At 43.4% G+C, this 17,556-nt stretch overlaps 1 protein-coding gene across 1 annotated transcript in view; it reads left to right on the forward strand.

Moving 5' to 3' along the window:
- LOC129697689 (dynein axonemal heavy chain 8-like) overlaps nt 1-17,556 on the forward strand; it is a 474,747-nt gene that overhangs the window by 118,783 nt on the left and 338,408 nt on the right. The window contains exons 21-24 of the mRNA XM_055636398.1: nt 7,369-7,469; nt 9,395-9,467; nt 16,446-16,690; nt 16,897-17,118. Of these exons, the coding sequence (XP_055492373.1) occupies nt 7,369-7,469; nt 9,395-9,467; nt 16,446-16,690; nt 16,897-17,118 (641 nt within the window). The remainder of the gene's footprint in view (nt 1-7,368; nt 7,470-9,394; nt 9,468-16,445; nt 16,691-16,896; nt 17,119-17,556) is intronic.

The following is a 17,556-nucleotide window of genomic DNA, read 5'->3' on the forward strand; positions in this document are numbered from 1 at the left end:
TTTGCAATGGATTAACTGTTTTAAAAAAAAACATGAGAAACATAATATAGCTCGATTTAAGACGCATTAAAGTGTAAATTTATAACTGTAACCCTAATAACAAGGTGGGGCGGCACAGTGGCACAATAGTCGAGCTGCTGCCTTGCAGTATCAGAGACCCTAGTTCGATCCTGATCACGGGTGCTGTCTGTGCCGAGTTTGCACGTTCTCCCTGAGACCATGTGGGTTTTCTCCGGATCCTCTGGTTTCCTCCCACATTCTACCAAAGGCGTACAATTTGTCGGTAAATTGGCCTCTGTAAATTATTCCTAGTGCGTAGGACATGGAACTAGTTAATGGATGATCGATTGTTGGCATGCACCTGGTGGGCTGAAGGGCCTGTTTTCACCTTTTATACCTAAACTAAGATAAACTTCCCGATAATTGCAGAAACCTTGAAACCAAAGTTTCCACAGCACCTCTTCATGGTCACACTTACAAATTATTTTTTTAAGTTCATGAAGGATAAAAAGGTTAATTAATGCTGTTCTGCTGGTGTGAGATTGGATAGAATGGAGTTTTCTGGAGTTTGGGAAAATGAAATGTGATTTCATTGGAACACAAACTTCCCTGATGGATTCACTGGCCGACACTGGGTACACAAACAGGATGCAGAGATTTCTTCACTCAGTGGGAGCATTCCTTGAAATCTTCTGCTTCAGGATGCGTTAAATATTCAGCTGACAAGTTTATTGAAGATTGAACCGATTACATATTTGATCACTAAGGAAATCAAAACATATGAAGTGATGAGGGTGTCACGGTGGTGCAGCAGCAGAGTTACTGCCTTACAGCGCTTACAGCGCCAGAGACCCGGATTTGGTCCTGACTACGGGTGCTGTCTGCACTGAGTTTCTATGTTCTCACCTTGACCTGAGTGGGCTTTCTCCGGGATTTTCAGTTTCCTCTCCACACTCCAAAGATGTACAGGTTTGTAGGTTAATTGGCTTGGTAATGTTAATTGTCCATAGTGCATGTAGGAGGATCATGTTAATGTGCGGGGATCGCTGGTCAGTGCAGACTCGGTGGGCCAAAGGGTCTGTTTCCGCACTATATCTCTAAACTAAACTAAAGACAGGTTGATTTAGTTAATTGATGAATTATGTTAGACTACACTTAACAAATCTATCCTAACAGTTCTATGTTTATATTCTTACTTTTATGAACCCAGATGCTACTGGATGAGGGTTTGCAGTAGAATGTGTTGTCTGGGCCAACCCCAGGCAGAATTTGAGTTATATCGGTTCATGGAAGGGTGGGAAGAATGAGGAGCTGTGGATCATGAAGAAAGTTATGTGGCCATTGAGAGAGACACATAACTTTCTTCATGAGGATCAGGAGGAATGGTAGAGTAGCCTCGATGGGCTGAATGGCCTAATTCTACTCCTAAGCATAAGACTTGGAGTGAGTCATAGAGTGATATAGTGGAAACAGACCCTTCGGCCCAACTTGCCCACACCGGCCAACAATGTTTTAGTTGCCCTATTCTGGTCCATAACCCTCTATGGAGCGAAGGAAATAGGCCTTTTATGTTTTAGCTGCCCTATTCTGGTCCATAACCCTCCAAACCTGTCCTATCCATGTACCTGTCCAAATGTTTCTTAAACGATGGGATAGTCCAAGCCTGAACCACCTCCACTGGCAGCTCATTCCATACACCCACCACCCTCTGTGTGGAAAAAAACCCCACAGATTCCTATTAAATCTTTCCCCTTCACCTTGAACCTATGTCCTCTGGCCCTCATTTCCCCTACTCTGGGCAAAATACTCTGTGCATCTACCTGATCTATTCCTCTCATGATTTTGTACACCTCTATATGATCTCCCCTCATCCTCCTATGCTCCATGAAATAGAGACCCAGCCTACGCAACCTCTCACTATAGCTCACACCCTCTAGTCCTGGCAACATCCTCAAATCTTTTCTGAACCAATAGACAATAGGTGCAAGAGTAGGCCATTCGGCCTTTCGAGCCAGCACCGCCATTCAATGTGATCATGGCTGATTATCTACAATCAGTACCCCGTTCCTGCCTTCTCCCAATATCCCTTGACTCCGCTATCTTTAAGAGCTCTCTCTTGAACGCATCCAGAGTATTGGCCTCCACTACCTTCTGAGGCAGAGAATTCCACAGATTCACAACCCTCTGTGTAAAAAAAGTTTTTCTTCATCACCATTCTAAATGGCATACCCCTTATTCTTAAACTGTGGCCCCTGGTTCTGAACTCCCCCAACATCGGGAACATGTTTCCTGCCTCTACCTTAATAATCTTATATGTTTCAATAAGATTCCCTCATCCTTCTAAATTCCAGGTAGACAAAAATGCTGGAGATACTCAGCGGGTGAGGCAGCATCTATGGAGCGAAGGGATAGGTGACGTTTCAGGTTGAGATCCTTATTCAGACTGATGTGGGGGTTGGGGGGGGGGGGGGGGGCGTGAAGAAGAAAGGAAGAAGCAGAGACAGTGGGCTGTGGGAGAACTAAGGAGGGCAGGGGAAGGAGGGAGAAAGCAAGGACTACCTGAAATTAGAGAAGTCAATATTCATACCGCTGGGGTGTCAATTACCCAAGTTGCATTCCAGAGAGTACAAACCCAGCTGCTCTATTCTATCAACATATGACAGTCCCGTCATCCCGGGAATTAACATTGTAAACCTACGCTGCATTCCCTCAATAGCAAGAATGTCCTTCCTCAAATTTGGAGACCAAAACTGCACACAATACACCAGGTGTGGTCTCACTAGGACCCTGTACAACTGCAGAAGGACCTCGTTGCTCCTATACTCAACTCCTCTTGTTATGAAGGCCAACATGCCATTCGTGTTCTTCACTGCCTGCTGTACCTGCATGCTTACTTTCAGTGACTGATGAACAAGGACCCCCATATCTCATTGTACTTCCCCTTTTCCCAACTTGAGGAAGGCAGATATTAATCTGCCTTCCTGTTTTTGCCACCTAGCCTCACATTTATCCACATTAAACTGCATCTGCCATGCATCTGCCCACTCACCCAACCTGTCCAAGTCACCCTGCATCCTCATAGCATCCTCCTCACAGTTCACACTGCCACCCAGCTTTGTGTCATCTGCAAATTTGCAAATGTTACTTTTAATCCCTTCATCTAAATCTTTAATGTATATTGTAATTTGTCCGAGCACCGAGCCTTGCGGTTCCCCACTAGTCACTGCCTGCAATTCTAAAAGGGACCCATTTATCCCTACTCTTTGCTTCCTGTTTGCCAACCAATATTGTATCCATGTCAGTACCCTTAGCCCTATGGCAGTACCATGTGCCCTAATTTTGCCCACTAATTTCCTATGTGGAAACTATGTGCTTTCTGAAAGTCCAGGTACCCTACATCCTCTGGCTCTCCCTTGTCCATTTTCCTGGTTAAATCCTCAAATAATTCCAGAAGATTAGTCAAGCATAATTTCCCCTTCGTAAATCCATGCTGACTCAGACCGATCCTGTTACTGTTATCCAAATGTGCGGCTATTTCATCTTTTAGAATTGACTCCAGCATCTTCCCCACCACCAATGTCAGGCTAGCTGGTCGACAATTCCGTTTTCTCTTTCCCACCTTTCTTAAACAGTGGGATAACATTAGCTACCCTCCAATCCACAGGAACTGATCCTGAATCTATTGAACATTGGAAAATTATCACCAATGCATCCACTATTTCTAGAGCCACTTCCTTATGTACCCTGGGATGCAGACCACCAGGCCCTGGGGATTTATCAACCTTCAGTCCCATCAGTCGACCCAACACCATTTCCTGCCTAATGTGGATTTCCTTCAGTTCCTCCGTCACCCCAAATCCTCTTCTTTAAACTGTCCCTGACGTCCCTTGTCAGCCAAGGAATGAAGTGATCGTGCACCCTCTGTATTATTCCGAGAAATACCTGCCATTGTTGTTCCACTGTCATCCCTGCTAGGGTATCTTTCCAGTCAACTTTGGCTAGCTCCTCCCTCATGGCTCCATAGTCCACTATGTCCAATTGTAATACTGACACTTCCAATTTTCCCTTCTCCCTCAAATCGTAGATTAAACATATTATGGTCACTACATCATCATGGCTCCTTTACCTCGAGTTCCCTTATCAAATCCAGTTCATTACACAACACTAAATCCAGAATTGCCTTCTCCCTGGTAGGCTCCAGTAAAAGCTGCTCTAAGAATCCATCACGGAGGCACTCCACAAACTCCATTTCCTGGGGTCTAGTATCAACCTGATTTTCCCAGTCTACCTGCATGTTGAAATCTCCCATAACAACCTTTGAGGCATGCCAATTTGAACTCTTGATTCAACGCACCCTATATCCAGGCTATTGTTTGGGAACCTGTAGATAACTCCCATTAGGGTAGTTTTACCCTTACAATTCCTCAGTTCTATCCATACTGACTACATCTCCTGATTCCATGTCACCCCTCGCAAGGGACTGAATTTCATCCCTCACCAACAGGGCAACCCTACCCCCTCTGTCCACCTGTCTGCCTTTTCAATAGAACTTGAATATTCAGTTCCTAGCCCTGGCCCTCTTGCAGCCATGTCTCTGTAATTCCCACAACATCATACTTGCCAATTTCTAACTGAGCCTCAAGCTCGTCCACTTTATTTCTTATCCTTCGTGCATTCATATATAATACTTTAACTTTGGTATTCACCTCCCCTCTCACACTATTGCTCCTGACCTTACTCTCTTATCCCCTCTTGAACTTTCCTTCCCATTAATTCGGGAATCTTTTGTAATTTTTCCTGTACTCATTCCCTCTTCAACCCCATCTTTATACTCCCAATTTGTCAATCCCTCCCCCCCACTATTTAGTTTAAACCCGCACGTGTAGCCCTAGCAAACCTGCCTGCCAGAATGTCAGTCCCCCTCCAGTTAAGGTGTAACCCGTTCCTTTTGTACAGGTCACCCCTCCCCAGCAGAGATCCCAGTGGTCTATAAATCTAAATCCTTGCTCCCTGCTCCAGACCCTCAGACACACATTCAGATCCCCTATCTCCCTGTTCCTGTCCTCACTAGCATGAGGTACTGGAAGCAATCCAGAGATAACCACCCTAGAGGTCCTGCTTTTCAGTCTTCTTCCTAACTCTCTAAAGTGATGTTGGAGAACCTCCTTCTTCTTCTTGTCGACATGCACAACTACTGCCGGCTGTTCACCTTCCCACAAGAGGATATTTTAAAGCCGTTTCATGACATCTTGAACCTTGGCACCTGGGAGGCAACAGACCATCCTCGCATCTCGTCTGCCGCCACAGAGGCTCCTGTCCGCTCCTCGAACAATGCAGTCACCCACCACTAGGGCTCTGCCCAATGTCGGTCTCGCCGGTCGAGTCCCATCTCTAGGATTGGAGCCACCGATGTGTCCACCACTCGGACTGGAAGCGTAGTCTGCCCCCGACAGCTCCCAGTAGGGTGTACCTGTTTTCATTGGGTACAGCCACCGGGGTCTCCTGCACTCCACGTTTACTCCCCTTTCTCACAGTCACCCACCTTGGCTCTTCCTGTATCCTTGGTGTAACAACCTCGCTGTCGGTCCTATCCGGGAAACCCTCGTTTTCCCGCATGGCCCTGAGGCCATCGAGCTGCTTCTCCAGTTCCCCAACACGTTCATTCAGGAGCTGCACCCGGACACAATGTCTACAGGTGTAGATTCCAGAAGTACCAGCGGTGTCCGTGACTTCCCACATCCTGCAGGAAACACACTGTAGCAACTTGCCTGACATTCCTTCAGTGGACAAATTTTGATCAAGTGAAGACTCCTTGCCTCAGCCTCCTCGCCGAAGACTCTCACTTTATCTCCCACGGCACTTCACCTCAACAAAGCCGCTCCACCACTTCTTTATCCTGTTACCTAATCAACTACATTAGGGCTAATTAGTAAATTACTCAAACCTGGGACTTTGGCCTCATTCCGCTTGAAATGAATGCTAACATTGCATTTGCCTTTCTTGTTGCCGACTCATCCTGCAAATTTAATTTTGGGAATCCTGCACCAGTATTCCCAAGTCCCTTTTCACATTCGATTTCTGTATTCTCTCCCCACTTAGAAAATAGTCTATGCCTTTATTCCCTCACCCATAGTGCATGACTCCACACTTTGCTACATTACAGTCCATCTGCCACTTCTCTGCCCACTCTCCCAACCTGTCTTAATCCTCTGCTGACTCACTGCTTCCTCAACTCTACCTGCTCCCCCACCTATATTTGTTTCATCTGCAAACTTGGCCACAAAGCCATCGATTCCATCATCCAGATCATTAACACATAACGTGAAAAGTAAGGGTCCTTAAACAGATCCCTGTGGAACACCACAGGCAGCCAACCAGAAAAGGCCCCCCTTATTCCCACTCTTTGCCTTCTGCCAGTCAGCTAATCTTCTGTCCAGGCTTGTACCTTGTATCGTTATCAGCCTCACGTGTGGCACCTTACCAAAGGCCTTCTGAAAATCCGAGTAGACAACATCCACAAACTCTCCTTTGTCTCTCCTGATTGTTACCTCCTCAAAAAATCCCGACAGATTTGTCAGGCAAGATGTCTCCTGAACAAAACCCATTTTATCATGTGCTTCAATGTACCCCTAAACCTCAGACATTATTCAGAAAAATCAGGATAGACCTGACTGTAGTTGGTCCTTATTATTGAGGAGGCAGCATATTCATCCAGCAAGTCACCTGGGAGATCCAAGCTAGATGGGTATGAACTCAATTAAAGGATAATAGTAATCACTTGCATCTTGTGTATGTTCTAAACCAATGTACAATGCATTGAGAAAGGAAAATGAAATTGGATTTAAGCAGCTGACCCTTGCATAATGGTATGAATACTCTCGTCAACTTTAAATGATCACAGAATGAAACTGATTGCATCTTAGATTGTTAAGAGATGGGAAAGATTGTTAAGGGTTTGGTTGCTATCTCTCACGCTAGAGGCAGGAAACATGTTCCCGATGTTGGGGGAGAGCAGAACCAGGGGCCACAGTTTAAGAATAAGGAGTAAACCATTTAGAACGGAGACGAGGAAACACTTTTTCTCACAGAGAGTTGTGAGTCTGTGGAATTCTGTGCCTCAGAGGGCGGTGGAGGCCGGTTCTCTGGATGCTTTCAAGAAAGAGCTAGATAGGGCTCTTAAAAATAGCGGAGTCAGGTGATATGGGGAGAAGGCAGGAACGGGGTACTGATTGGGGATGATCAGTCATGATCACATTGAATGGCGGTGCTGGCTCGAAGGGCCGAACGGCCTACTCCTGCACCTATTGTCTATTGATTCATCACAGTTCAAGCTTTCCTCCTGAGATTTATTTATTTTGTGTGTTCTAGGATGTTACAGAACTTTATGCACATTTTAGCCATAACCTGCAGGATGCCTTAGTGAAATCTTCACATCTGTCTTTAGAAGTCCTCAAAAGAAGAATGTTCAAGTAAGTGTTGCTTTTGCATTCTAAAAGATAAAAATAAAATTAGGTTCAAATTCATGAGCCGTGCAAGAAGAAAATTATGCGAACCTGCAGTGGACTTCAAATATGAACACTTTCAGTTTTTTTTTTTTTTTTTGTTTTTTTTTAATCAAAAAATTTATTCAATTATTAAAAAATAATATTTACACTACAATAAAACAAGCCAGAACCCACCACCATAAATACAATACAAACATATATCCATAATAAACTATTATACAATTATGATACAATCCTTATTGAGGATACATTCAACACCCTGCGGAGCCCAGCGGTCCCGGAACTCCCTCAGGGTGCCCACAGACAGGGCGTATTCCCTTTCTAATCCCACCCGGGCACGGACGTAACCCCGGAAAAGGGGCAGGCAGCTGGCCCGGGTAGAGCCCTCCACCGCCTGGCGCCGTGACTCGCGGATGGCCAGCTTGGCCAGGCCCAGGAGCAACCCAACCAGGACATCTTCAGCCCTACCCTCTCCCCTACGCACAGGGTGTCCAAAGATGAGGATGGTGGGTGAAAAATGCAGCCAGAAGGCAAGGAGCAGCCCCTTTAGATATTCAAACAGGGGCTGCAGCCTCACGCACTCCATGTACACGTGGTACACAGACTCTTCCAGCCCGCAAAAGTGGCAGGCGGCTGGCGAGTCTGTGAACCACGAGAGAAACAGGTTGCAGGGAACTCCTCGGTGCAATACCCTCCACCCCAGGACCCCAATGTAGAGGGGGAGAATCCCTGCGTAGAGGGACCCCCACCGGGGGCCCCCCTCGCGACCGGAAGGCAACACTGACCGCCACTTGGTGTCCGGACGGTGGACCAGGGCGAGGAAGTGCAGGGTGTGGAGGAGGAGCCTGTACAGGACACGCCTCCCTGCGTCTTGGAGGGAGACGAAGGGCACTTTCAGGTTGTACTGTTCTGCAAAAATTCAACCTGGCGCATCCCACTGAGATTTGCGCTAGTGTGGATGTTATGTTTATTGGATGACATCCATTGCTTGCAAACACACAAGCCATGGATCTTTCCAGTGATCTCCTCCATTATTCTCAGAGAACCTCAGACCATATTTCCTTCACTCTGGTACTTCTCTCTCAGGCATTTTTCCTTGTAGTGCACTTGCAACAAGTTTAATCTGAGAGAATAGATTGCTGCCTGGATCCTGTTAGGAACTTGTTGTGTTCGATAAATCACCGGATTCAGACAACAAAGTTTGATTCACTAGGTATTTTATTACACTACTGAATAAGGCACATAGAATCACGTATTTCCGTACGCACTCGCAAACCCCGAGTACACAGCAGCACATGCGGCAGGATGTTTTAGATCACCTGGCACCGTTTGCGAAACGGTCAAGGCCATGGCACCACCCTTTATGACATTTCTTATCCCCTCCCCCCCCCCTCCGAGCCAATCTTAAACTCCTCTTGTCTGCAACCTTTCTGCACTATTAGCAACAGGGGGTGCAGGTGGTCTACCCAACTATTGCTGTTGTGTTTTGCTTTCCCATGGAATGGTGTGAGAAGAGTCAGACTTTCTCAGGCATTGTGCACAACTGCAAGGCCATCTCTGGCAGACAGTGCGTTCAAATCTTGTTTTTGAAGGGTTTTTAATTTGGCTGATAACTCCAATTTAGCTAAAATGATCTCTTTAACCCTTAAACTACACAAAACTGAAGATGTATCAGTGTCACTTGAGGCAGCTGCTCACTATTGTTTTACATCAAATCATCAGTGCACGCTGAAGCCCACCCTCTATGTAAAATACATTGCCCCTCACATCTCCTTAAACTTTGCCCCTCTCACCTTAAAGCTATGCCCTCTATTGCTTGATTTTATTTTCATCTTGAGAAAAAGATCCTGGCTGTCTATGTCTCTCATAATTGTATATACTTCTAACAGGATCCTCTCATCTTCCAGTGTTCCAAAGAAAACAATCCAACCTCTCCCTGTAGCTAATTCAGACATCTGTCTGGTAAGCAACTGTGGCTCTTGTTCAGCAACTGCAGCTCTGAGTCCGAGTCCTTCACTGTGGAAACGGGGGTCAAACAGGGATGCATCATCGCACCCACCCTGTTTGTCGTCTTCATTGCTGCCATACTTCACCTCATTGGTGAAGAGCTGCCACAGGGGTTCCCAATCCTCGACAGAACTGACAGTGGGCTCTTCAACCTTAATAGGTTGAAGGCCAAGAGCAAAGTCAGTAACACCGCCATCATGGAGCTTCAGTGTGCGGACCACTGTGCCATTGCAACACACTCTGCAGAAGACCTCCAGGCATCCTGAATGAAGCCTTTGCCAAGGCATACAGAGCTATGGGCCTAACCTTAAATATCAAGAAGACCCAGGTCCTACATCAACCTCCACCCAACCAGCCGTCTACCCAGTCCATTATAAAAGTGGACGACACCACACTTGAAAACTTTGACCACTTCCCCTACCTTGGCAGCATTCTTTCCTCAAAAGCTGAGGAAGTTGACCTGAGTTGTGCCAGCGGAGCCTACGTATGACTCGAGGGAAGAGTCTTTGAAGACCGAGACCTAAAGGCTCAAACAAAACTGCTGGTCTACAGAGCCGTTGTCCTCCCCACCCTGTTGTATGGGGCCGAGTCATGGACCACCTACAGCAGGTACCTGAGAGCCCTGGAACAATAGCATCAAAGATCCTTACGAAAGATTCTGAGGAACAGCTGGGAGGACAAACGCACCAGCAGCAGCGTTTTGGAGGAAGCCAACATGACCAGCATCACCACCACAATAACGCAGCACCAACTTCGATGGACTGGCCATGTCATCCGCATGTCCAACACACATCTCCCTAAACAAATCCTGTACTCTCAATTGAAGGAAGGTTGGCGAGCCCCTGGCGGGCCAAAGAAATGCTTCAAGGACAACATCAAGAACAGTCTGAAGAAACTCCACATCACATCTAGCAACTAAGAGCACATTGCATTGGACAGGCGTTCCTGGAGGAAATCCATGCAGGAAGGAGCTGCACGTCATGAAACGGAACTACTCCGTGTCACAGAGCACCGTAAGGAGAGAGAGAGAAAAGGGGGCTCGACAACTACCAACCACCGCCAGTCTCCACTGCCCACATTGCACCAAGGTGTGTGGATCGCGGATCGGCCTCTACAGACATCTGCAGACCCACAAGTAGCCGACCCAATGGAGAGGAGACGACAGTCATACTCGTTTTGAGTGACCTCCGAAGATGAAACATTCGCTGCATACTTTCCAAAGTCATCACATCCTTCCTGTAATGGTGCAAACAAACTGCATGCAATACTCCAAATGTGGCCGAACCAAAGTCAGATAAAGCTTCATTGTGACTTCTTGAATGTTTTAACATAGAATAAACATGCAACACACTGTTTAAAGCTCCTAAGTTAGAGCTAAATAATCTTTAGGCCAATATCTCATGGACTGCAGGCTACAGTAACATCAAGTAGATCAACAATACCCAAGACAGACAGACACAAAATGCTGGAGCAACTCAGCAGGACAATTAATGAGGTATTTTAACCCATCATTATTTTTATTTTAAGCCAAATCTTCTAACTTACCTTTTATTTTATTCTATTTTAAACTGCTCAGCGATGACCTGATATGATAAGTTTGGTAACAATTAGAGGGAACCGACTAACGTTGGGTCAAATTCTAACAGGGGGATAGGGCCCAGTGTATAATTTCATCGACGGAGGTCAATTTTAAAACAAACCTAGCTACCTTAGGTGGCTTTTTTGTAATTTATCGCTTTTTTGATAAATTACATTCACTTTTTTTGTTTATTCACAATTATGTGTTGCAGGATTTAAGCATTTTTATGTACACTTTATTTTATGTTTTTCACTTCCCCTCAATTATGTTTAATAATGTCAGGAGATGTAGAACTACTGTAGAAATTATGAAGGACAACTCTGGATTCGGGACTCTGAGGTACTTGGCTGCATCACATGAAGCATACAGTCTGGTAATAATAGCCAATGCAAGATAATAGTCGAACAAATACCGGAGGTCTCACCTTCTGTAGTTGGAACATCAGAGGTGCGAATGAGCCAATTAAAAGAGGTAAAATTCTGGCACAATTAAAATCATTAAATATAGATATTGCGTTCCTACAAGAGACACATTTGAAACAACAAACTCAGATCAGATTAAGGGCAAATTGGATAGGTCAAACCTATTACTCCTCATTCACCTCTAAAGCAAGAGGCACGGCCATTATAATTCGGAAGGGCATACCTTTTAAATTAAAGAATTCCATATCTGATAAAGAGGGAAGATATGTTATAGTCACAGGAGAAATTTACAATACACCATTAACTATGATAAATATTTACGCGCCTAATTTTGATAACCCACAATTTTTTAGGAAAATATTAGATTTAATCGCAGAGCATAATTTTCAAAATATAATAATGGGGGGAGATTTCAATTGTGTTATAGATCCATATTTAGATAAATCAATAAAGCTAGGGAAGCGTCTTGTTAAAACCAAGACCTGTGAATTTTTAAATACTTATATAAAAAATAATAACATAGCTGATGTTTGGAGAATAGTAAATCCAAGTGGTAGGGAATACTCATTTTATTCATCAGTTCACAAAACTTATTCGCGAATTGACTATTTCTTACTGGACACAAAATTGATCCCGTATACGAATGAACCATCATATCATAATAGTATTATTTCTGATCACTCACCATTGACTTTTATACTTAAAATTGAGGGAATGCCGAGTATAAAGCCTTTTTGGAGGTTCAATGCACACATATTAAATAACCCGCAGGGTTATGAGTATATAAAAGAACAAACAAAACTTTTTTTTCGAAACAAATGACACACACCGGGTATTTCTGCACCGCTATTATGGGAGACCTTTAAGGCATATATTCGCGGTGACATAATCTCTTATCAAAGTTTTCAAAATAAGGAAAATAAAAGAGAACTTCAGCGGATAGAACAGAACATAAAATTACTAGAACTGGACAATGCAACTGACCCAACCACAAATAAACATAATAAGATAACTTTACTGAAATATAAAGTCAATAGAATATTATCGGCTAGAGTAATAAGAGTATTCCAAATTACAAAACAAGCACACTTCGAATTTGGGGATAAGCCACATAAACTGCTTGCGAGGCAACTGAAGCAACGAGAAAAGGAAAAAACTATTACAAAAATTAAATCGGACAATGGTGAGTTGCTAACATTGCCTAAGGATATTAATAAGAGGTTTGCCCAATTTTATCATAATTTATACACATCCAAAATAAAGACAGATGTAAGTAAAATTACAAATTTTTTAGATAATTGCAAGCTCCCAAAATTGGGTAGTTTAGAACAAGAGCAATTAGGAGCACGGATTACTAGTGAAGAAATAAAACAAATAATAAACTCATTGAAAAATGGGAAGACCCCAGGACCAGATGGCTTTAGTAATGAATTTTATAAAAGATTTCAGGAGTCTATTGTACCAAGATTATTTAATTTATACACGCAGGCTTATACTGAAAATAAACTACCAGAAACCCTAGCAGAAGCAACAATAACGCTTATACCAAAAAAAGATAAAGATTTAGAAGAGCCTGGTTCTTATAGAGCTATATCACTTCTAAATACGGATCAGAAAATTTTAGCAAAGATTCTAGCTAGAAGGCTAAATAATTATATTAACAATTTAATAAATACGGATCAAACGGGTTTTATACCCAAAAGACAATCATTTAATAATTTGAGAAGGCTTTTTAATATAATGTACTCTCATAAGAAGGACAATGAAGATATCTCAGTGGTCACGTTGGATGCAGAGAAGGCATTTGATCAAGTAGAATGGCAGTATTTATACAAGGTACTCCAAAAATTTAATATGGGAGAGAATTTTATCAGATGGATTAAACTACTTTATGACAGACCTACGGCAAGAATATTAACTAACAATACACTATCTCCAAAATTTTACTTATCAAGGGGTAATAGGCAAGGGTGTGCCTTATTACCATTGCTATTTGCCCTTATGATAGAACCGTTGGCCGAAAGGATTAGAAATCACCCGAATATTCACGGATATAACAGCAAGGACTCAAAGAATAAAATTTCATTATACGCGGATGATATCCTTTTATATATTACTAATACACAAACGAGTATACCCACCTTATTAACACTAATTGAGGAATTCGGCTCTTTTTCAGGATACAGAATAAATTGGAATAAAAGCGAAATTATGTCTTTAAAACCACAGGATTCGAGACACTTACTAAAATTCCCCTTCAAAATTGCAACAGAAAAATTTAAGTACCTGGGTATTCAAATTACGAGAAGACACAAATCATTATTTAGTGCTAATTTTATACCACTATTAAATAAACTGAATGATACGATTAAATTTTGGAAAACGCTTCCACTCTCATTGATAGGCAGAATTAACGCTATAAAAATGACTTTCCTACCACAATTAATATATTTGTTTCAAGCAATTCCAATATATATTCCAAAATATTTTTTCAAAAAATTAGATTCCACTATCACTAATTTTATATGGGACTACAGAACACATAGAATTCAACGAAAGCATTTGTGCAAATCTAAAGAAGTGGGGGGTTTATCATTACCTAACTTTATATATTACTACTGGGCAGTGCATATTAAGAACATAATATACTGGCTAGATAGTTCCACTCAGCAGTTGGAGTGGATAAGAATGGAGAAAGAGGAGTGCTATCCGCACGATATAGGAACGATCCTGCTCTCACCGATAAAATTGAATAGTATAATATATAAGAAGAACCCAATTATTCACAATATAATAAGAATTTGGAAACAAATAAAAGCATCCTTGAAATTAAATAATTTATCAGTACTAACCCCACTACTGAACAACCCCGCATTCAAACCTTCTCTCATCGACAACACATATCAGCAATGGGATAGACTGGGGATTAGGAAAGTAGGGGACATGTATGAAGTGGGCAAACTGTTATCATTTCAACAATTAAAATTAAAATTTAAATTGAAGGATAATCAATAATTTAAATATATACAGGTATGTGACTTTATGAAGAAACATACACATAGATTTCAAATTATATTTTTAGATCCTTTAGAAGAAGCAATGAATATTAAGGCTGATTCACAAAAATTAATATCATACTTTTATAATAATATATTAAATAGAGAATCACCCTCAACAGAAGCATTAAGGGAAGATTGGGAACAAGAGCTAATGACAAAGATCTCGAAGGATAGATGGGAAAAATATTTGATGAACACACATAACTGTTCAATTAATGCAAGACACAATTTAATTCAATTCAAATTATTACATAGACTATATTATTCAAAAACGAGGTTGAACAAATTTTATCCAAACGTCTCTCCCAGATGCGATAAATGTTTGTTTCAAAACGCTAATATAACACACTCATTTGTTGGATGTACAAAGTTGAATAAATTTTGGAGTGATATATTCGATATATTTACAAAGATTTTCAAGTCAAGAATAGAACCCAAAACAGAATGGATTATATTTGGAATAATAGGAGAAGATACCAATTTAAATAAAGATCAAAATGTTTTTTTTAATTATGGGTTAATAATTGGAAAGAAATTGATACTTAAATTTTGGAAAAGTACAACCACACCAACTGTTAAAATGTGGATTAGGAATATGATGGACATAGCACGCCTTGAAGAAATGAGACTCCGACTAATAGATAAATATGACCAATTCTTAAAGAGTTGGTCTCCTTTTATCGACTTTTTGGAATCATGTGATGCAGCGGTGCCGTAAGGATTGCCGATTTCAGTTCATGACGCGGATAGATCTACATCTCCGAATACAGATTTGAAAAATTCTCTTTTAAGGGGCCTTCTCTTCTATTTCTACTCTCCTCTTTCTCTCTTCCTTTTTTTATTTTTTATATACACACTTCACGTTTTTCTACTCTCTGCCATCTATTTTTCCACTTTTTCCCCTTTCTATTGCTTTCTTTTTCTTGATCTGCTTACTTTTTTCTTATAACATAAAACTAGAGGTTGTACATAGAATGGATTACGGTATTACATAGTTGGCACCTAAAATTAGGCGCCACTGTACTGTTTTGTGCTGTATTAACTTCTAATAAAAAAACAAAAAAAAAAAAAAAAAAAAAAAACTCAGCAGGACAGGCAGCATCCCTTAAGAGAAGGATAGAAGATCTGGGGAAGGGTCTCGACCCTAAGTGTCGCCCGTTCCTTCTCTCCGGGGATGCTGCCTGTCCCGCTGAGTAGCTCCAGCATTTTGTGTCTGTCTTCAGTTTAGACCAGCATCTGCAGTTCCATCCTCAACAATACCCATTGTAGCTCAAGATCGATGAATGTCAATGGCCAAAACTATAGGACTCTGGGAATGACTAAAGATAGGATTGAAATTAAGCTTGCAGTATTGTAAAACAAGTATAATGCATGGTTAGCGCAACCTAAATTTCATGAGAATTGATTATTTGCAGAATGAGTTTCACCGTATAAATTCAAGGGCTTTTCAATGAGAAAAAAATTTGGAAAGTCTGACAATGATTTTTAGCACAACAAAGTTGCTTTTACTGGGTAATTGATCACATTAATATTCTCACTCCCTCTTGGAGTGCTTGGCTGCTCCTGGGAAAGAGTGGAAACAAGGAGCAGGAATGGGTCATCTGGACCTTCAACCATAAAACACCATTAATGATCAATAATGATGAAGGCCAATCTGTCCCAGGCCTCAATTCCTCTTCTGTGGCTGTTCAACATTACCTTCAATTCTCTGAACTTTATGAAATGTATGCACCTGGCCTTTAAAAATCTTCAATGGTCTAATCTCCTCAACAAACCGGGATAGAGAATTTCAGAGATGCACTGAGCTTTTGTGGCGGTGGTGAACAAGGACGTAAGTGTCAAGTTCACCCGGCTGGTGGCCTCTGATGAGCAGCTGCTGCCCCAGCTACCATGGCCCCAGCCCTTTGAGAAGGCCCGATTCCTCAAGCCCGACTTCACCTCCCTCGACATGCTCGCCTTCACTAGCAGCGACATCCCAGCCGGCATCAATATCGCCAGCTACGACGACATCCGTCAGACGGTGGGGTTTAAAAACGTCTCGCTCGGTAATGTGCTGGCAGTGGCCTGCTACACCCAGAAGGAGAAAGTCACCTTCCTGGAGGATCATGTCAAGGACCTGTAATCAAGTGGAACGGCTCCTCCTTCGACCGGATCGGCCTTCACGAGGTGCTGGTCATGGCAGCAGGAAGCTCTTCATCCAGGAGGACAAGGGCAAGTTCAACTTGGACACCAGCTTGGTGAATCCGGAGCCAAGGACGAGCCTGGGTCAGGGGTCAGGGCCGAGCCTGGAGATAAAGTCGGGGCCTGGACTGGATCCCAGGCAGCAGCCAAGCTGAGGGCTGGAGTCGTGCCCAAGCCCGGGGCCTGGTCAAGGTGCACCAGAGCCTCAGGTGTCGCCCAGCCACGGCCATCCTACAGCACAGCCTCTCTGCGGGCAACCCTCACCCCACACCCAGCCAGGGCCGGGCTGAGTATGAGAACCAGGCCAAGTTCCAGGCCCTGGCGCTGCTCTACCACATGGGCAGGCGCTGGGGCAGGGAATCGCAGTAAGAGGAGGTGGATGAGGGAAACGAGCAGGAGGGAGATGTGGTGGGAGAGAGAGATGGGGGGACCGGCAGCACCGAGACACCACGGGTCCCAGGACGGGCAGTGCTCCAGCAACTCCTGCCGGTGGGCGCGGACACCATTACACGGAGCGAGGGAGAGCCACAGCCCGGCCCACAGCATGGGGGAGGGGGAGAGAATTCGGAGTGAGGGGGGAGGGAAAGAAAGGGACGGAGTGGGGCAGAGGGGTGGTGGAGTGTAGGGGGGTAGAAGGGGTCCAGGGTGATGGGCAAGGTAGGATAGAGGGGTGGAGTAGAGGGAGAGGGGGACAGGGAAGGGTGGATTTGATGTGCGGGGGATAGGCATGAGTGGTGGAATATTGTGTGGGGGGAACGGGTGAGTGGTGGAATATTGCGTGTGGAATGGGTTGCGTTGTCTAG

Source organism: Leucoraja erinacea, chromosome 5, assembly GCF_028641065.1.
Source record: "Leucoraja erinacea ecotype New England chromosome 5, Leri_hhj_1, whole genome shotgun sequence".
Taxonomy (NCBI): domain Eukaryota; kingdom Metazoa; phylum Chordata; class Chondrichthyes; order Rajiformes; family Rajidae; genus Leucoraja; species Leucoraja erinaceus.